We start from the raw sequence: 21,889 nt of genomic DNA on the forward strand, positions 1-21,889 counted from the left end.
TGTGCTAAAAGGAATAATAAACTGGAGAAGTTCCAGGCGAACTGGAGAGACCTCTGGGAACAGATGCAGAGTGAAAGGAGCAGAGCCAGAAGAACATTGTACACAGAGAGTGATATACTGTGGTAAAATCGAATGTAATGGACCTCTGTTCCAGCAGCAATACAATGACCCAGGACAATTCTGAGGGATTTATGGTAAAGAAAGCTACCCACATTCAGAGGAAGGACTGCAGGAGAGGAAACATATAAGAAAAACAACTGCTTGAACGCATGGGTCGGGGTGGACATGACTGAGGGTGTAGACTCGAAACTACCACACCAATGCAACTACCAAGAATTTGGAAATTGGTCTTGTTCAAGGACACATGACAAAACTAGTGGAAACGCGCATCGGCCAAGGGTGGGGGGGGGTGCGGGGGCGGGGGTTGAAGGGGAAAGGTGGAGCATGAATCATGTAACCATGTTAAAAATGAATATTAATAAATGTTAAAAAAAAAAGTTAGATATGAGTCAGAAATCATAAAGGAGTAAAAAAGACTAAACTGTTTATATTCCTATATGAGAATGTTTTTTTAAACATTTAAACATTAAAAACATTTAATCTCTCATAAATTTATTAGTAGGACTATGAGAGGGAGTCTACTTAGAAGGTATGACTAGGTGTGATTCTCTGTTGAAATTATCTCAAAAGAATGGATAGTAATAAATGGATAGCTTTTCTTCAAATGATAAGTACTCTCTATTCAAAACAAATATTATCTTTAATAGGAATAAGCTCAAAAGTTTCCCAATAAGATTAGGGGAGAAGTAAGGATATCCCAAATCACCATTATTATTCAGTAATATACTAGAAATAATATCTTTTGAGATAAGACAAGAAAAGGAAATGGAATAAGCATAGGCAATGAGGAAACAAAACTATCGCTTTTTGCAGATGTTATGATAGTATACTTAGAGAATTTTAGAGTCTACTAAAATACTAGTCAAAATAATATACGACTTTGGCAAGGCTGGAGGTATTAAATAAACATGAGTCATCAGCATTTCTATTTATTATCATAACCCAGTAGGATGAGAAAGAAAGAGAAATTCCATTTAAAAGAATTACAGATAGTATAAAATACATGAGAGACTGTCTACCCAGATATGCATGGAGACTATATAAACACAATTACAAAACACACTCACACAAATAAAAAAAAATATATAGGTATATATATATATTTTAAACACTTATTAATATTCGTTTTTAACATAGTTACATGATTCATGCTCCTACTTTCCCCTTCACCCCCCCGCACTCCCCCCACCTATGGCCGACACACATTTCCACTGGTTTTGTCATGTGTCCTTGATCAAGACCTATTTCCAAATTGTTAGTGGTTGCATTGGTGTGGTAGTTTCGAGTCCACATCCCCAATCACATCCACCCCGACCCATGGGTTCAAGCAGTTGCTTTTCTTATGTTTCCTCTCCTGCAGTCCTTCCTCTGAATGTGGGTAGTGTTCTTTACCATAAATCCTTCAGAACTGTCCTGTGTCATTGCATTGCTGCTAGTACAGAAGTACATTACATTTGATTTTACCATAGTATATCAGTCTCTGTGTACAATGTCCTTCTGGCTCTGCTCCTCTCACTCTGCATCAATTCCTGGAGGTCTTTCCAGTTCACCTGGAACTCCTCCAGTTTATTATTCCTTTGACCACAATAGTATTCCATCACTAGTATATACCACAATTTGTTCAGTCATTCCCCAATTGAAGGGCATACCCTCCTTTTCCAGTTTTTTGCCACCACAAAAAGCACAGATATAAATATTTTCTTACAAGTCTGTTTATTAATGATCTCTTTGGGGTACAAACCCAACAATGGTATGGCTGGATCAAAGGGCAGGCATTCTTTGAGCATAGTTCCAAATTGCCAGCCAGAATGGTTGGATCAGTTCACAATTTCACCAGAAATGCATTAATGTCCCAATTTTGCCACATCCCCCCCAGCATTCATTACTCTCCCCTTCTTTCATTTTAGCCAATCTGCTAGGTGTGAGGTGATACCTCAGAGTTGTTTTGATTTGCATTTCTCTAATTATTAGAGATTTAGAACACTTTCTCATGTGCTTATTGATACTTTTGATTTCTTTATCTGAAAATTGCCTATTCATGTCCCTTGCCCATTTATCAATTAGGGAATGGCTTGATTTTTTATACAATTGATTTAACTCCTTGTATATTTGAGTAATTAGAACCCTGTCAGAGTTTTTTGTTATAAAGATTTTTTCTCAATTTGTTGTTTCCCTTCTGATTTTGACTACATTGTTTTTGTTTGTACAAAAGCTTTTTAGTTTAATATAATCAAAACTATTTAATTTACATTTTGTAATTTTCTCTAACTCTTGCTTGGTTTTAAAATCTTTCCTTTCCCAGAGATCTGACAAGTATACTATTCTGTGTTCACTTAACTTATTTATAGTCTCCCTCTTTATATTCAAGTCATTCACGCATTCTGAATTTATCTTGGTGTAGGGTGTGAGATGTTGATCTAAACCTAATCTCTCCCATATTGTTTTCCAAATTTCCCAGCAGTTTTTTTCAAATAGTGGATTCATGTCCCAAAAGTTGGGCTCTTTGGGTTTATCATAGACAGTCTTGCTGATGTCATTTACCCCAAGTCTATTCCACTGATCCTCTCTTCTGTCTCTTAGCCAGTAACAGATTGTTTTGATGACTGCTGCTTTATAGTATAGTTTAATATCTGGTACTGCTAGGCCCCCTTCCTTCACATTTTTTAAAATTATTTCCCTTGATATTCTTGATCTTTTGTTATTCTAAATGAACTTTGTTATAGTTTTTTCTAATTCAGTAAAGAAGTTTTTTGGTAGTTTGATAGGTATGGCACTAAATAGGTATATTAATTTGGTAGAATGGTCATTTTTATTATGTTAGCTCGTCCTACCCATGAGCAATCAATAGCTTTCCAATTGTTTAGATCCAGTTTTATTTGTTTGGAAAGTGTTTTGTAGTTGTTTTCGTATAATTGCTGTGTTTGTTTTGGTAGATAGATTCCCAAGTATTTTATATTGTCTAGGGTGATTTTAAATGGTGTTTCTCTTTCTACCTCTTGCTGCTCTAATGTGTTGACAAATAAAGATATTTAATAATTGGAGAAATATTAATTTGTGCATGGGTAGGCTGAGCCAATATAATAAAAATGACAATACCACCTAAATTAATTTATTACTCTATGCCATACTGGCAAACTACCAACAGACTACTTTATAGAGTTAGAAAAATTAATAATAAAATTCATCTGGAGGAACAAAAGGTTAAGAATTATGAGTTAATTAATAGAAAAAAAAATAGGAAAGAAGGGGGCTACCAGAAGCAAATCTCAAATGAATCTATAAAATGGTAATTATCAAAATATTTTGGTACTAGATAAGAAACAGAGTGGTTGATCAATAAAACAGATATACAGAAGCAAATGAGCACAGATTGTTTTTTCCCTCAAGTCACTGACCTAAGACAAATGCCCCTAAGCACAGATTTGTTTATCAAACCCAAAAGATCCCGGCTATTGGGGCAAGAACTCATTATTTGATAAAAACTGCTGGGAAAACTGGAAAGAAGTCTGGCAGAAACCATACAGATCCATATCTCACACCAAGATAAGCAAGATAAGATCCAAATAGGCACATACTTTAGACATCAAGGGTTATATCATAAGCAAATAAGAGGAACATGGAAGAAATTACCTGCCAGTTTTATGGATGGGGAAAGAGTGCATGATCAAACAAGAGATAGAGAAGTTTATAGGAGGTAAAATAGATAATTTTGACTACATTAAATTTAAACGTTGATGCACAAACAAAACCAATGTCATCAAAAATTAGAAGCAGGAAATTGGGTGGTGGAAATGGAGAATCTAGCAAGTTTTCTGATAAAGATCTTATTTCTCAAATTATAGAGAAGACATAGGCAAATTCCTAACAATAAGAAACATTCTCCAACTGATAATCAATAGGATATGAACAGGAAATTTTTGAAGGGAAAAATCAAAGCCATAAATGCTCTAAATCACTAATTAGAGAAATTAAAATTAAAACAACTCTGAGGTGCCTCCTTGCATCAATCAGACTGGCTAAAATGACAGAAAGGAAAATGGTAAAAATAAGTACACTCCACTGCTGGTGGAGCTGTGAACAAATCCAACTATTCTGGAAAACAATTTGGAATAATACCTAAAGAACTATTAAAATATTCAAAGTTTCTGACCCAGGAATATTACTACTAGTTCTGTACCCCACATAATTTAAAAGGAAAATGACTCATAAGTAGAAAAATATTTATAGTAGATGTTTTTGTGGTGGCAAAGCACTGGAAGCTGAGGGAATGCCCATTAACCGGGGAATAGTTGAACAAGTTTTGGTATATGAATGTGATTAAATACTATGGTGCAATAAGCAATTATAGAGTAGGGATGGTTTCAGAAAAATTCGTAAAGGCTTAAATGGACTGTTGCAAAGTGAAGTGAGCAGAACTAAGAACACTTTTCATAGCAATATTGTAATGGCAATCAACTGTGAAAGTCTAAATAACTGATCAACATGAGGGTCCACCACAATTCCAAAGGACTCACAATGAAAAATGTTATCCACATTTAGATAGAGAAATTATGAACTCAGAGAGCAGATTGAAGCATGTTTTTTCTTTCTTTTTTAATAGTTAATGGAGAAATTTGTTTTGTATGACTTCATATTTGTAATGGAAAGTCTGGTGTATAAAGATCAATATTGCATGGGAGCCTAGAATGTAATATTTATAAACCACAGTAAATTGGAAAGATTAAACATCAATATCTTGGGAGTTAGTGAGCTTAAATGGATGGTGAATGGATAAATTTAATTCAGATAATTATTACATATATTGCAGGCAAGAATCCCTTAGAAGAAATAAAGTAGCCCTCATAGTCAATAAAAAGGTAAGAAAAGCAGTATCTCAAAAATCACAGAATGATAACTGTTGAAATACAAGGCAAACCATTCAACATCACAATAATATAAGTTTATGCTAATCACTGATAGTGAAGAGGCCAAAGTTGATCAGTTCTTTGAAGACCTATAAAATCTTTTAGAAAGAACATCCCCCCCCCTCAAATCTATCACATTCATCATAGAGGATTAGAATGCTAAAGTAGGTAATCATAAGGAATAACAGATATGTGTGGTCTTGGAGTACAAAATGAAGCTGGGCAGAGACTAATAGAATTTTGTCAAGATAATTCACAGAATTCACAGAAAAAGCAAACATGCTTTTTCAACAACCCAAAAGGCAGTTCTACACATGGACAACACCAGACGGTCAATATCAAAATCATATTGATTACAATATTCTGCAGCAAAAAGTAGAGGAACTCTATATAGTCAGTTAAAACAAGACTTGGAACTAAACTATAACTCAGATGATGTGCTCTTAATGCATAATTCAGATTTAAAGTAGGAAAAACCAGTAACACCATATAGATTCTACCTCATTTACACTGGGACATTATTTAGGTTATAAGTAACAAGTAGATTTAGATAGAGTGCCTGAAGAACTATGGACAGAAATTCATGAGATTATAGGAGACAAAACAAATTTTTTTAAAGAAAAAGAAAAGCAAGAGAGCAAAATGACAGACAACTTAGACATGAGACTATAAAAAGCTGAAGAAAGAAGAGAAAGGAAAAGGAATAAGGGAAAAATATACCCAATTGAAAGTAGAATTTAAGAGAATAGCAAGGAGATATAAGAAAGTTTTCTTAAATGAGTAATGCAAAGTAGAAGAAAACAATGGATTAGGAAAGACAAGAAATCTCCAAGAAAATTAGGGATTTCAAGGGAAAATTTCATGTAAAAATGGGCATGATAAAAAGATGAAAATGGTAGAAGTGACAAGAATATGTAGAACTATACAAATCTTAACAATACTAATGAACATAATGGTATGGTTACTGTTCAAGAGACAGACATCCTAGAAAATGAAGTCAAGTGGACCTTAGGAAATACTGCTAATAATAAGACTAATGGAGGTGAAAGAATTGCAGCTGAGCTATTTAAAATCCTATAAGATGCTGCTGTTAAAGTGCTGCACTCAATATGCCAGCAAATTTGGAAAACTCAACAGTGGCCACTGGATTGGAAAACATCAGTTTATATGGCAATTCTACAGAAAGGCAATTCTACAGAAAGAACAAAGAATATTCAAATTACCAAATAATTACATTCATTTCACATGCCAGCAGTTATGTTTAAGATATTGCAAGTTAAGATTCAGCAGTGTGTGAACTGAGAATTACAAAAGAGCAGGCTGGTTTTCAAAGAAGCAGAAGAACAAGAGACCAAATCACCAATTTTTGCTGAAAAAAGAATGAAGAAAGCAAGGGAGTTTCAGAAAAAACCCAACCAAACTAAACCACAACTACTTCTGTTTCATTGGCTACACTACAGTCTGACTATGGATCACAACAAAATGTTTCCAAGTCCTCAAAGAGATAGGAATAGCAGTTGTCCCTGAGGAACCTATAAGCAGGCCAAGAAAAAATAGACTAGAACATGGAACAACTGATTGATTGAAGATTGGAAAAGGAGCAAAGCAAGGCCAAATATTGTCTCCTTATTTAATGTATATATGAAGTTTATATGAATTTATATAAATTATATATGAATTTGCATTATTATGCAAAATGCCAGGCTGGATGAATAAAAAGCTAGTGATGCACAATTTTATGGTCCTTTGGACATGGTTCTAAATTGCTCTCCATAATGGTTGGATTAATTTACAGCTCCACCAACAGTAGATTAGTGTCTCAATTTTCCTACACCTCCTCCTTCATTTATCAGTTATCTATATATTTGAAGAATATCAGAGATGTTTGCTATAAAATTTCCCCACTTTTTTCCCCTTCTAATCTTCTAATTGGTTTTGTTTGTGCAAACATCTTATTTTATATCTCATATAGTTCTCTACATTTTGTTTTATCATAAATTATTCCTTTCTCCATAGGAATGACAGGTAAACTATTTTGTGTTCCCCTAATTTGTTTATGGTACCCTTACTTTATTTCTAAATAATGTATCCAGTTTGACTTTTATCTTGCTATATGACATAAGATGTTGATCTATATAGCTATTGGTTTTCTTGGCTTTTTTTTGTTGAATAGTAAGTTCTTCTTCCAAAAGCTTGGATTTTTGAATTTGTCAAACACTAAGTTACTATAGTCATTTATGTATTGAGTGCCTAATCCTGGATCCACTACTCTATTTCTTAGCCAGTACCAAATCGTTTTGATGATAGCTGCTTAATACAGTTTGAGATCCAGTACAGCCTAGGCCAACTTCCTTCATATTTTTCATTAATTTTCTTAATGTTTTTGGCCTTTTGTCCTTCCAGATGAATTTTATTGTCATTTTTTCTACCTTAAAAGATGAAATATTTTTTAGTAGTTTTATTGGTATACTGCTGAATAAGTAAAATAATTTAGGTAGGATTGTCATTTTTATTATATTGGTTCAGCCTACCCATGAACAATATTTTTTTCCAATTGTTTAGACCTCGCTTTATTTGTATGAAAAGTGTTTTGTAGTTGTGTTCTGGGTTTGTCTTGGCAGGTATTTCACATTGTCTGCAGTTATTTGCTTGTCTAACTTTTTCAAATTCCTCTTCTGAACCCTCATTGATAGCATGCCCTATAAACTGTGGGTATTTGCAAAGGTTCCGCTCTTGGTTCTTTCCTTTTCTCTCACTACACTACATTCTCCTCTTAGAGTCCTCATCATCTCCCATGAGTTTAATTATTTCTAGGCTAGTGACTCCCACCTTGCTTCCAAACTTTTCTATTTCTCTTAGGTTCACCACTGTCCTTCTCACAAGTTTGTAACCTTGGCATTTGTCTCCAATTCCTCACTCCAGTATATTCTACCAGTTGCCATGTCTTTCAACTTCTACCTTTACATCTCTCCTGTCTGTTCCCATCTCTCTACTCACAGAGGCACTGTTTGGGCTCTTATCACCATTTGCTTGAACTATTGCAATGCTCTTCTAATAGCTTCTATTTCTCTCAGAACCAATGCTTCCTCCACAATGCCAAAGTGATTTTAAAATATAGATCTGACCATGTAACCCCACTGTTCAATAAATTTCTTTTGAATAAAATATAAACTGACTTTTAAAGCCCTTCACAACTAGCCTCCTTCCTGCACTCTATAGTCCCAGCCAAATTGGACTTTACTCTTCATATATCTCACTCAGTCTTCTGACTTTATGCTTTTTCACTTATCATCTACCATGCCTAACATGTATTTCCTTTTTATTTCCAACTTACAGATGTCCTCAAGAAACAATTCAAGCCTTACCTTCTGCCTAAAGCATTTTCTTACCTCCCCCAACTACAAAATGCCTATTTTCCTTAATACTCTACTACAAAGTGTTTATTTTGCATTTATTATGCATAAATTTATGCAAGATCTATAGGCATGACCAAAGTCTTTAAAGACTTCAATAGAATAAATGTTTTAAATTACAGTTTGGTATTTTGGAAATAGTAGTTCTTCCCTGCCTCTGGAAGCCCCAGAATAAGGAACAATTTATGGGATTTAGGCTTTGAGACATGAGTTTTGGCAAAAACAACAAGCAGAAGAGGAAGAGGAACAGCATAAAAGAGAAAAAAGAGCTGCAATCATATAGATAAAAAGTATAGCCTGCATAACTGGAGTGAAGAGTAACTGTGCTTCCTATGGGATGACAATTGTTATCTTATAGCATCTTTTTTCTTCTCTCTCTCAGTTTAGAAACCTATTGACCTACTGGCCAATGCAACCAAGATTAAAAGGGAAACAAAAAGCTAGGGGAATTTTTTTAAAGCAAATGTTTCTGACAAATGCCTCATTTCTCAGATATAGAGAGAATTAAGTCAAATTTATAAGAATGCAAATCTTTCTCATTTCTCAGATATAGAGAGATTTAAGTCAAATTTGTAAGAATGATCTAAAGATAGGTAGTTCTAGGGTGAAAAATGAAAACTATCTTTAGTCATGTGAAAAAATGTTCCAATCACCATTAATTAAAAAAAAGAAAATAAAAACAATTCTGAGATATCACCTCACACCTATTAGACTGGCCAATATGAGAAAAAAGGAAAATGATAAATGTTGGGAGGGAATGTGGGGAAACTGGAACGCTAATACAATGTTGGTGGAGTTGTAAACAACTGTTCTAGAGAGCAATTTGTAACCATGCCCAAAAGGTCATAAAATTGTGCATACCATTTCACCTAGCAATGTCACTACTAGGTTAGTATTCCAAAGAGGTCAAAGATAGGGAAAAAGGACATACTCATATAACAATAGTTATAGCAGTTCTTTTTGTAGTGGCAAAGAAGTAGGAACTGAAGGGATGCCCATTAGTTGGGGAATGGCCAAATAAGTTTTGGTATTTCATTGTAATGGAATACTACTGTACCATATGAAATAATGAACAATTTAATCACAAAAAATTTTTGGAAAGACATATGAAGTGATGCAAAGTGGAATGAGTAGAACCAAAAGAAGATTGTACAACAATAAAGTATGATGATTAACTGTGAATGACTTAACTATTATTAGAAATACAAAGATCCAGGGCAACTCCTCCAAGGGACTCATGACAAAAAAGACTATCCACTATTATAGAAGAAAACTGATGGAGTTTGAATGCAGTCATTTTTCATTTTATTTCCTTCATGAATTCTTTAGTGTAAACAGTATGTGCCTTCTTTCACAACATGATGAACATGGAAATATGTATTGAATGATAGCCTATATCATTTTATATCTTGGGGAAGAGGGAGGGTTGGAAGGGAAGGAGAAAACATGGATTGCAAAATGTCAGAGAACAATTATTGATAATTGTATCTACATATAAAAAAAAACAACTAAAAAAAAAGTCCCAACCTATTCATTTTTAACCATCCTAGTACCCTACTACTAACAATCACTTCTAAGTCTGATTCTCTTTTTATAAATGAATTTTCTATGGTTGTCTGTAGGCATGATGACAACAGCATATGGAGGGAAGGCTCTTTGTACTTCACTGATTATATCTATACTAGGACTCTGCAGCTGTGGCTGAGGAGGTTAAAAGAACTCCCTGGATACTCTAGTTTAGTTTGTTCTTATCAAAGTAACTAGTTTATAAATGATTCTATAATTCTCTCAAGCAGAACCCTAAAATTTGAGCTTTCTAATGGCTCTGCAATATTTGCTTCAGTGATATCCCCAATCTTTGCTGTTGTGGAGTATTACATATATGCAAAATAAATGAAAAATTCTGGCATTCCCCTTCTTATCATTTCACCCCTAATAAATTTGTTCTTTATTATCTCTGAGACCTCTAATCTCTCCACCCCTCAATACTTTAGACCACTACCCATGTTCTTTCCTTCTTCTCTAACCTCAAAACAATGGTTTGCCATTTCAACTCTTCGCTGTTCTTGAATCCCTTGCCCCTCCATATCTTATTACCACTTTTTTTATGTCAAACCTAAGCCCTGAATCACTCCCACCATCTGCATACTTCACCTAGGAATCACTACCCATTGAATGCAACTAGAAGAAGACTCACAATCATGCTTACTGGGTATATTACATTTTATGGGTGAGTTCATCCCAGTTATAATTAACAGTTATAATTACTAATAGTTTCCCTCCATCTTATTTTCCCTGTTTCTTCTTCTTTTCTCTCTGTCTTCTTTTAGACTTTCCCTGTTCACAGTTGTTTTATTTTCAACAACTGCCTTCCCCAATTCACCCTCCTTTTTGTCCACCCTCACCCCCTCCCTTATTCTCCCTACCCTTTTATTTCCCAATAGCATAAGGTAGATTTCTATAGATGACTGAATGTGGGATTTATTACCACTTTGAACTAGTTCTGATGAGAGTTAAGGTTCAAGCACAGTCAACATCCTCCATTCTCTCCTCCACTTTAATTGCTTCTTATGCACTTTTTTGTAAGAGGTACTTTGTCTCTTTCTATCTCTCCTTTTCTCTTTTCCCCATTCCTCTTTTTTGGAGGGTTAGTATCAGTCCATCTTATTTAGCTTCCTTCCTTCTTTCTATGTATACTCCTTTCCCTTGCTCTGAAGTTCTTAAGTATCTTAGGTATCTTGCATAATTTAAGTATATTATCTTTCTCAAGTATCATAGATATCTAATTATTTCAATTATCACCTTCCTAGTTATGCATACAATTAACTTTTATAAAAGCCCATACAATTTCACTTTACCTTTTTATGCTTCTCTTGAGTGTTGAATTTGCTTGTCAAATTTTCTTTTCAGTTCTGGTTTTTTTTTTGGCAGGAAAGTCTAAATGTCCTCTCTTTCAATGAACATCATTTTCCCCAGTTTTGCTGGGTAATTCTAGGTTATAGCCCTAGGTCTTTTGCCTTTGTAATATCATAGTCCATTCCTTTAATGCAGAAGTTGCTAGCTCCTATGTAATCCTGTCTGTGGCTCAATGATATTTGAATTGTTTCTTTCTGGCTGCTTTTAACATGGCCTGGGAATTTTAGAATTTGGTTATAATATTCCTGGGGTATTTTATTTTAATATCTCTCTTAGGAAGGGATTCGTCAATTCTCTTAATTTCTGTTTTTCCAACTTGTTTGTGGATACCAGGGCAGTTTTCCCTGATTTCATTTAAATATGGTGTCCAGGCTCTTATTTTGACTGTGGCTTTTAGGTATTACTATGATTTTTAGATTATCTCTCCTGCATTCTTCCAACTTCCCCCTCTTCTCTTCCTCCCCACCCCCAATACTGTGACTAGGGTCTCTGCTTCCTTGGGGCCCCAATCTCTGGTATGCTAGTGTTTCTCCCCTGGGAATGAGACGTAAGACTGCAACCCAAATCTGCCTATGGGTAGTGCAACAGAGTCCTGCATCCAGTGCAAGGAAAAGGTCCTAATAATCTCTTCCTGACCAGTTGTCCAACCCTGGGAGCCAAGAGCTTCAGATGTGGCTACTGCTGATTCAGCTGGCTCCAAGGCCTATGCCAGCTTGACAAAAATGAAGTCTTTCCTGGTGCAACCTAAGTTGGACTGTATTCCATTCTTCTTCTGGAGTGACAAACCTCTCTTGCTGATTTCCACGTTGTCTTTTTTTTTTAAATAATTTTTATTTTTTAGAAAAGTTATCATGGTTACATGATTCATGTTCTTACTTTCCCCTTCACTCCCCGACCTCCCCCTCCCCATAGTCGATACTCATTTCCACTAGTTTTAACATGTGTCATTGATCATGACTTATTTCCAAATTGTTGATAGTTGCACTGGTGTGGTAGTTTCGAGTCTACATCCCCAATCATGTCCACCTCAACCCATGTGTTCAAGCATTTGCTTTTCTTCTGTGTTTCCACTCCTGTAGTTCTTCTCTGAATGTGGGTAGCATTCTTTTCCATAAGTCTCTCAGAATTGTTATGGATTATTGCATTGCTGCTAGTACAGAAGTCCATTATATTCTATTTTACCACAGTGTATCAGTCTCTGTGTACAATGTTCTCCTCGTTTTGCTCCTTTCACTCTGCATCAATTCCTGGAGGTCTTTCCAGTTCACATGGAATTCCTCCAGTTTATTATTCCTTTGAGCACAATAGTATTCCATCACCAGCATATACCATAGTTTGTTCAGCCATTCCCCAATAGAAGCGCATACCCTTGTTTTCCAATTTTTTGCCACCACAAAAAGCATGGCTATAAATATTTTTGTGCAAGTCTTTTATCTATGATCTCTTTGGGGTATAAATCCAACAATGACATGGCTGGATCAAAGGGCAGGCAATCTTTTATAGCCCTTTGAGCATAGTTCCAAATTGCCATCCAGAATGGTTGGATCAGTTCACAATTCCACCAGCAATGCATTAATGTCCCAATTTGGCCATATCCCCTCCAACATTCATTACTCTCCCCTACTATCATTTTAGCCAGTCTGCTAGGTGTGAGGTGATACCTCAGCATTGTTTTGATTTGCATTTCTTAGAGATTTAGAACACATTCTCATGTGCTTAGTGATAGTTTTGATTTCCTTATCTGAAAATTGCCTATTCATGTCCCTTGCCCATTTAGCAATTGGGGAATGGCTTGATTTTTTTTTTTTTATAAAATTGATTTAACTCCTTGTATTTTTGAGCAATTGGACCCCTGTCAGAGTTTTTTGTTATAAAGATTTTTTCTCAATTTGTTGTTTCCCTTCTGATTTTGACTACATTATTTTTGTTTGTACAAAAGCTTTTTAATTTAATATAATAAAAATCATTTATTTTACATTTTGTAATTTTCTCTAACTCTTGCTTGGTTTTAAAACCTTTCCTTTCCCAGTCTGACAGGTTACACTATTCTGTGTTTACTTAATTTATTTATAGTTTCCCTCTTTATATTCAAGTCATTCACCCATTCTGAATTTATCTTAGTTGTAGGGTGTGAGATGTTGATCTAAACCTGTTCTCTCCCATATTGTTTTCCAAATTTCCCAGCAGTTTTTGTCAAATAGTGGATTTTTGTCCCCAAAGTTGGGCTCTTTGGGTTTATCATACACTGTCTTGCTGATGTCATTTACCCCAAGTCTATTCCACTGATCCTCCCTTCTGTCTTTTCACCAGTACCATATTGTTTTGATGACTGCTGCTTTATAGTATAGTTTAATATCTGGTTCTGCTAGGCCCCCTTCCTTCACATTTTTTTTATTATTTCCCTTGATATTCTTGATCTTTTGTTATTCCAAATGAAATTATAGTTTTTCCTAATTCAGTAAAGAAGTTTTTTTGGTAGTTTGATAGGTATGGCGCTAAATAGGTGAATTAATTTGGGTAGAATGGTCATTTTTATTTTGTTAGCTCATCCTACTCATGAGCAATCAATGGCTTTCCAATTGTTTAAATCCAATTTTATTTGTTTGGAAAGTGTTTTGTAGTTGTATTCGTATAATTTCTGTGTTTTGGTAGATAGATTCCTAAGTATTTTATATTGTCTAGGGTGATTTTAAATGGTGTTTCTCTTTCTACCTCTTGCTGCTGTGATGTGTTGGAAATATATAGAAATGCTGATGATTTCTGTGCATTTATTTTGTATCCTGCAAATTTGCTAAAGTTGTTGATTATTTCTACTAGCTTTTTAGTTGATTCTCTAGGATATTTTAAGTAGACCATCATATCATCTGCAAAGAGAGATAGCTTAGTCTCCTCATTGCCTATTTTAATGCCTTCAATTTCTTTTTCTTCTCTAATTGCTACTGCTAGTGTTTCTAGTACTATGTTGAATAATAGAGGTGATAATGGGCATCCTTATTTCACTCCTGATCTTACAGGGAAGGCTTCTAATTTATCCCCATTGCATATGATGCTTGTTGATGGTTTTAGGTATATACTGTTTATTATTTTTAGGAAAGGTCCTTCTATTCCTATACATTCCAGGGTTTTCAATAGGAATGGATGCTGTATTTTGTCAAAGGCCTTTTCAGCATCTATTGAGATAATCATGTGATTTTTGTTTGTTAGTTTGTTCATATGGTCAGTTATGTGGATGGTTTTCCTAATGTTGAACCATCCTTGCATTTCTGGTACAAATCTCACCTGAAAATGGTGGATAATACTCTTGATCACTAGTCTTTTTGCTAGTATTCTATGTAAGATTTTTGCATCTATGTTCATTAGGGAGATTGGTCTATATTTTTTTTTCTGTTTTTAATCTACCAGGCTTTGGAATCAGTACCATATTTGTGTCATAAAAGGAATTTGGTAGGACTCCTTCTTTGCTACTTATATCAAATAATTTGTATAGTATTCGGATTAGTTGTTCTTTGAATGTTTGATAGAATTCACTTGTGAATCCAACAGGCCCTGCCAATTTTTTCTTAGGGAGTTCTTTGATGGCTTGTTCAATTTCTTTTTCTGATATGCATTATCTAAATAGTATTCTATTTCTTCTGCTGTTAATTTAGGCAATTTATATTTTTGTAAATATTCATTCATATCACCTAGATTGATATATTTATTGCCATATAGTTGGGCAACATAGTTTTTAATGATTGCCTTAATTTCTCCTTCATTAGAGGTGAGGTTTCCCTTGTCATCTTTGATACTATAAATTTTGGTTTTCTTCTTTCCTTTTTTTTTTTATTAGATTGACCAGTGCTTTGTCTATTTTATCTGTTTTTTCAAAATACCAGCTTCTAGTCTTATTTATTAATTCAATAGTTTTTACTTTAAATTTTAGTAATTTCTCCCTTGATTTTTAGTATTTCTAATTTAGTTTTCATCTGGGGTTTTTTAATTTGCTTGCTTTCTAGTTTAGGTTGCATTCCTAATTCATTAGTCTCTGCCCTCCCCAATTTGTTAATACATGCACTCAAGTGTACAAATTTCCCCGAGTACTGCCTTAGCTGCATCCCACAGAGTTTTGTAGGATGTCTCATCATTGTCATTCTCTTCAATGAAATTGTTGGTTGTTTCTATGATTTCTTCTTTAACTGACTGGTTTTGGAGAATCATATTATTTAATTTCCAATTAGTTTTTGATTTTCCTGTCCAGGTGCCCGTACTAATTATTATTTTTATTGCATTATGATCTGAGGTTACATTTATTATTTCTGCTCTTTTGCATTTGTTTGCAATGTTTCTATGACCTATTATGTGGTCAATCTTTGTGAATGTACCATGTGCTGCTGAAAAGAATGTGTATCATTTTTTGTACCTATTTATTTTTTCTCCACATATCAATTAAATCTAATTTTTCTAGGACTTCATCCACCTCTTTTCTCTCTTTCTTATTTTTTGGTTTGATTTATTTAGATCTGAAAGAGGAATATCTAGATCTCCCACTAGTATGGTTTTACTATCTATTTCCTTCTTGAGCTCTGCCAGTTTCTCCTTTAGGAATTCGGATGCTATGCCATTGGGCGCATATATATTGAGCACTGTTATTTCCTCATTGTCTATACTGCCTTTTATCAGGACGTAATTACCTTCCCTGTCTTTTTTAATCATATCTATTTTTACTTTGGCTTTGTCAGAAATCATAATAGCCACTACTGCCTTCTTTTTTTCATTTGACGCCCAAAAGATTTTGCTCCAGCCTTTACCTTAAATCTGTGTATGTCCACCCATTTTCTTGTTTCTTGTAGACAACATATGGTAGGATTTTGTTTTCTTTCTTTTTTTTTTTTTTAAAAACTCTTACCTTCCATCTTGGAGTCTGTATTGTATATTGGCTCCAAGGCAGAAGAGTGGTAAGGGTAGGCAATGGGGGTCAAGTGACTTGCCCAGGGTCACACAGCTGGGAAGTGTCTGAGGCCAGATTTGAACCTAGGACCTCCCGTCTCTAGGCCTAGCTCTCAATCCACTGAGCTACCCAGCTGCCCCCCAGGATTTTGTTTTCTAATCCACTCTGCTATTTGCTTCTGTTTAATGGACGAGTTCATCCCATTCACATTCAGATTTATAATTATCAGTTGTGTATTCCCCAACATTTTGGTATCCTCTCCTAGTTCTAACCCTTCTTCATACACTATTTCCTTTTAAACCAGTGGTTTGCTTTTAGCAAGCCAGTAGCCCTTGTCCCCTCCTCCCTTGATTTACTACCCTTTCTACCCCCCTTATTGTTCCCCTCTTTTTATTTTTAAGACTTATAAGTTCCCTTCCCCTTCTCCTCCCCTCCCTTTTTTGACCTCCTCATTCCCCTGCTCCCCTTAGTTTATCCCTTCTGACTTTCTCAGTAGGTTTAGATAGAGTTTTATATCCTAATGGATATAGCTACTCTTCCCTCTCAGGGTTAATTCCACTGAGAGTAAGGTTTAAATATTACCTCTTAATGCTCTCTTCCTCTCCTTCTTATAATAGTATTCACCCCCTCCCCTTCCCATGCTCTCTTTGTGTGTAATAGAATATCCTATTTTTCTTATTCATTCAAGTTTCTTTTGGTGCTATCTACCATTCACCCCCCCTCTTTCCTACCCACCCCCATATCATCTTAAACCATTTAGTATACTCCAACCTCTCCTTGTGAATAATTCTTCTAATTACTATAATAGTGAATACTATAATAGTGAATATAGTTCACTACAGAGAAGTATACATAGTGTTTCTCCATATAGGAATATGAATAATTAGATCTTATTGAAGCCCTTAAAGAGGCAAATTTTAAAAATAAGAGTTTTCTTTCTTTCCCCTCTGTTTCTTATTTATCTTTTCATGTTTCTCTTGGTTTTTGTGGTTGGATATCGAACTTTCCATTTAGTCCTGGTCTTTTCTGTGCAAATACTTGGAAATCTTCTATCTTGTTGAATGCCCAAACTTTCCCCTGGAAGTATATATTCAGGTTTGATGGGTAGGTGATCCTTGGTTGTAGACCCAGTTCTCTTACCTTTCTGAATATCATATTCCAAGTCTTGCGGTCTTTTAGTGTGGAGGCTGCCAGATCCTATGTGATCCTGACTGGTGCTCCTTGATATCTGAATTGTCTCTTTCTGGCTTCTTATAAAATTTTTTCTTTTATTTGGAAGCTCTTGAATTTGGCTATTATATTCCTGGGGCTTGTCTTTTCATGGTTTGGTGTAGAGGGTGATCTATATAGATCCTTTCAATGTCTATATTGCCCTTTTGTTGTAGAACTTCAGGGCAGTTTTGCTATGGAGTCCAAATTTCTATTAATTTATGCTTTTTCAGGAATACCAATGATTCTCAAATTGTCTCTTCTAGACCTGTTTTCTTGATCTGTCAATTTCTCAGTCAGATATTTCATGTTTCCTTCTATTTCATCAGTCTTTTGACTTTGCTTTATTTGTTCTTGCTGTCTTGATAGATCATTGGCTTCTACTTGCCCAATTCTTGCCTTTAGAGACTGGATTTCTGCTCTAATTTTTTGATTTTCCTTTTTGATTTGGTCTGTCCTGTTTTCCAGCTGTTTGATTTTGGTCTCCAATTTACTTATCAATCTTTTCATTTGGGGGCATCTTTTTCGAATTGCCCACTTCTAGCCTTTAGGGACTGGTTTTCGACTATAATCTTTTGGTTTTCCTTTTCAATCTGGTCTGTTTGGTTTTTCAAGGCTTCCAGCTGGTCATTTATGGTCTTCAATTTGCTTATCAATTCATTTGATTTCTGAGCCTCACTTTCCAATTGTGAAATTCTGCCTTTTAAACTGTTATTTTGTTGCCAGATCCCTTCCATCTTTCTCATAACCTCAGATTTGAACTCTTCAAGAGCTTGTGACCAGTTTTCATTCTTTCGGGAAGGTTTTGATATGGTTACTTGTTTGTTCTCCTTTGCTGTTTGCTCTGTTGTCTGGATTTTTTCTGTGTAAAAGTTGTTGAGTGTTAAAGATTTCTTCTTGATCTTTCTCTTCTGGAGTTCTTGTGTCTAGCTTGGCATTGTTAGCCCAGTACCCTCTCAGCTTTATCCTCATGCTCAGGGTCTGTCTGCGCTCTTTAGGCTCCTGAGGTCTCAGGTCTAGTTGTTCTCAGAGTCAAGCCTCCTGGTAGGACCCCCCCCCCCCCTTGCTTGTTCCTCTCCCTGAAGCTCCTTTAACAATCTCAGGGAGCTGCTTCCATAGTCATGCACCACTCTGCACTGGGTCCCCACCCAAGGTCCGTGCCTGTGCTCAGGATGTGTGTCTTCACCTGCTTCCACACCTGCATTCAAGGTCTGTGTTCAAAGTTCGTGTGTTGTTTAGCCTCTTGAGGTCTTAAGTCTTGCTGCTCTCAGGAGCAGGCCCTATTGATCCCAGGTAGCTGCCAAGGACTTAATGGCTGTCCCAAACCTGCTCTAACTCTTGTGCGCTGGTTTTGGCCCTGTAGGTGGTGTGGGGGGGAGGGAGTTGCTCAGCTTGTGTTTAAGTGAGAACTATTTTACCCCCTTATAATAGCACGGAAATGCCCCTATCCCACGTACCTTCAATGCTGCGCCCTGTTGTGGGGTCCCTTCATTCGTCTGGATTTGTTTTTATGTCCTCTTGATGAGTCCTATATGTGTGGGTTAGGAGAGGTTAAGCAGTTGCTTTTTACTCTGCCACCATCTTAACCCGGAACCACTCCACGTTGTCTTATGGTAGGATATTGCTTACCCCATTCTTTTGTGGGTTCTGCTCTGCTAGAATTCATGTTGAGGCATTATTTTAAAGTTGTTTGGAGGGGAATTTGGAAGAGATCATATGGGTCCCAGCATGCTATGGCCATGCTTAGTAATTTTTTTTTTATTCATTCATATTGTATGAGAATGCATTTACATTTCAGAGAATGATTTTATTTATTTATATTTATTTTTCTGCTAAATAGAACTGGTCCTAATGGTATAAATGATATAGTAGAGTTTGCTTCTAAACTGCTAACTTTCCCTTTCTGTGCCTCAAAATCCCTTTCCTCCCCACTGGTGCACTCCTCTCCTTCCCTAAAGTTGCTTTATGTTGTCATATTCTTTTTCTCTTTTTATACCTATGTTCTGAAAGGTATTTTAAAATCATATTCATGTTGAATATGTAAATGGCCAATAAATTTATTCAGAAAGATGTTTGCATTTCATAGAAGATAAGGTCATATAAATGTTAATTGTGGAATTGCAGTTACCAGTTATGTGTTGAAAGAGGTTGTTTTGAGGTATATTATTCTTTTCTCTTATCTTGAAATCATATCTTTTAGGCAGAAACTTATTTACATGAGAATGCTGTGTGATATGATTATAAATGGATATGCATATTAAACTGCTACATTTGTTTTTGTTAGTTACTAATGCCAAACTGATAACTACCCAAGTACCTTATTATAATGGTATGATTGATTGGTTGCTTATAATTTTAAATATTTGCAATATGACTCAACATTGTTTGTTGAAATTGTACTGTTTTCCATAATAAATGCACTTATTTTTAAGTGCTTGTTGCCTTAAAAAAGTAAACAAAACTTACTGTTAAGAGTTGTTTTTCCACCTCATCATGAACTAAATCAATTCCCATCCTTTTCTCTCTATGAAATAAACATTCTTGGGCTACCTATAAATATAAAAGGAACCATTAGAGACCATTATTAGCTAATTCAATATAATTATAATATTGTTATGTAGTATTTCATCCTGATTAATCTCTAATCAATTTTATAACAACCCTGTGAACCTTTTCTGGAAAGATATTTCCCATAGAAGTAGACTTGAACCGTAGCACCTTAGCTCTTAGTACCATGACGGCAAGATGATTGATGACTGAGAGTCAAGGAGGAAAAGTTCTAGTTAAAAGTACCCACCTTTACCTTGATGGTATATAAAGGCAGGCTGAGATGTCAGCTCTTCCTTTTTATGTTCTGTCTCCCTTGGACTTGCAGTAACATGAAGGAGAGGTGATTTCTTCTGCCCCTACTGAAAATGGCCACTGAAAGGAAAAGCTCACAGTGATTTGCCTGTGCTTATTCACTGACTTTTGAGTTCCTGGCTGCATTCTGCCTTCTGTTTCTTTTTCTGAGGACACATCAGAGACTCATTCTGAATTTAAAACATGTCTTAATGGAAGATCATTCTATAGCGAAAGGAATAAAATTATGCCATGGAGGCAGGATTGCTGAAACTTCTTTAGTGGAACAGACCTAAGGTGAATGGGAATATTCATTTAGTAGTCTCCTTAAAATGTCTTTACTTTCTGGAAAATAATAGACTACTTGTGTGTTTTATGTTTCTGCATTTGTTTGTAGGTTCCTGTGGCTTCTTTGAATCTTATACATTTTCTGTAGTAAGTGAGAAACTCACTTATCAAGGATTCCTATGATCAATCCTCCTTAGATTTAATAATTTGAAACATCTTATAATAAAATAATTCTATAAAAATTTAACCTACCAGTTGAATTGACAGTAATTGACACTTTGTCCAAATTATCTGTCTTTGTCTTTCCTGCATTTTAAATAAGTCCTTTTTCATTTTCAGATTCTGCCAGTTTTCCCTTGGACTTCCAGAAAGGGAGGAGGGATGGGATTTTACACATACAAGCCCTCTCCTAAGTATAAATGGTGGATACAAAGTACAAAGCAACAAGAACATGATTTTGGACCTCAAGTCTATGGTGGCCTGTTCTCTTTTTTAAATGTCTTTCTCTTATCCAGACGATCAAAAAATAATCCTAAGGAATGGAATTTTCTCCTCCTAGGAAACCATTTGAGTTTGAGAGGCCAGGATTTCCTGATTTGGTGCTAGCATCCCAATAAGAGCTATTTCCTGCTACTAAGTCACTTCTCAGTAGACTGCCAGCAGGATCATTCTGAACCAGAACAGTATGAAGGGCCACATCTGGATGACTGGAAGATCTATAGTTTAAGAGTTGCTTTTACAGTAGAGATTTGAAATAAGTGTGAAATATCTGTTTTACAGTTCTCTTAAGTTGGATTTACCTACAAGAAGAATTTAGTAGGTATGATGAGTTTTTGTTTTATGTCTGAAGAATTAACATTAGCACTTTGTGTTTTAGGATTTTTTTTTTGATGGAGATAGTGGTGCTATACCTGATAGCTTTAGTGTATACCGAGTCTTCTAGAAGAGGCCCTGTTAAATCCTTCTTAGGAACATCACATATATGAACCATACTTATTTTAGAGATAGATTTTGCCTGTAGTTCTACTCCTTGGTAGAGAGGTGAAAGAAGCCTGATATCACTTCTTTGACATTAGGTTGCCCTTAAGATGAATCTGGTTCCTTAGCCCAGAGATGGAATAGTTGTAAGAAAGGCATGCTATAGATTACACAAAGAAAAGAAATCAAGTTTAAGAATTTTTTTTGTCGGGGGTGGTCCTCCAAAGTACAAAACAAATCATCTCTTTCACTACCAGTGAACAATGAATGAAGGGCAATCCACTGGATTGAAT

At 35.4% G+C, this 21,889-nt stretch overlaps 1 protein-coding gene across 1 annotated transcript in view; it reads right to left on the reverse strand.

Moving 5' to 3' along the window:
- Positions 1–21,889, reverse strand: part of TEKT3 (tektin 3) — a 64,187-nt gene that overhangs the window by 41,432 nt on the left and 866 nt on the right. Inside the window, exon 2 of the mRNA XM_044675990.1 lies at positions 19,956–20,039. Within this exon, the coding sequence (XP_044531925.1) occupies positions 19,956–20,039 (84 nt within the window). The remainder of the gene's footprint in view (positions 1–19,955; positions 20,040–21,889) is intronic.

Source organism: Gracilinanus agilis, chromosome 4 (assembly GCF_016433145.1).
Source record: "Gracilinanus agilis isolate LMUSP501 chromosome 4, AgileGrace, whole genome shotgun sequence".
NCBI classification, from domain to species: Eukaryota; Metazoa; Chordata; class Mammalia; order Didelphimorphia; family Didelphidae; genus Gracilinanus; species Gracilinanus agilis.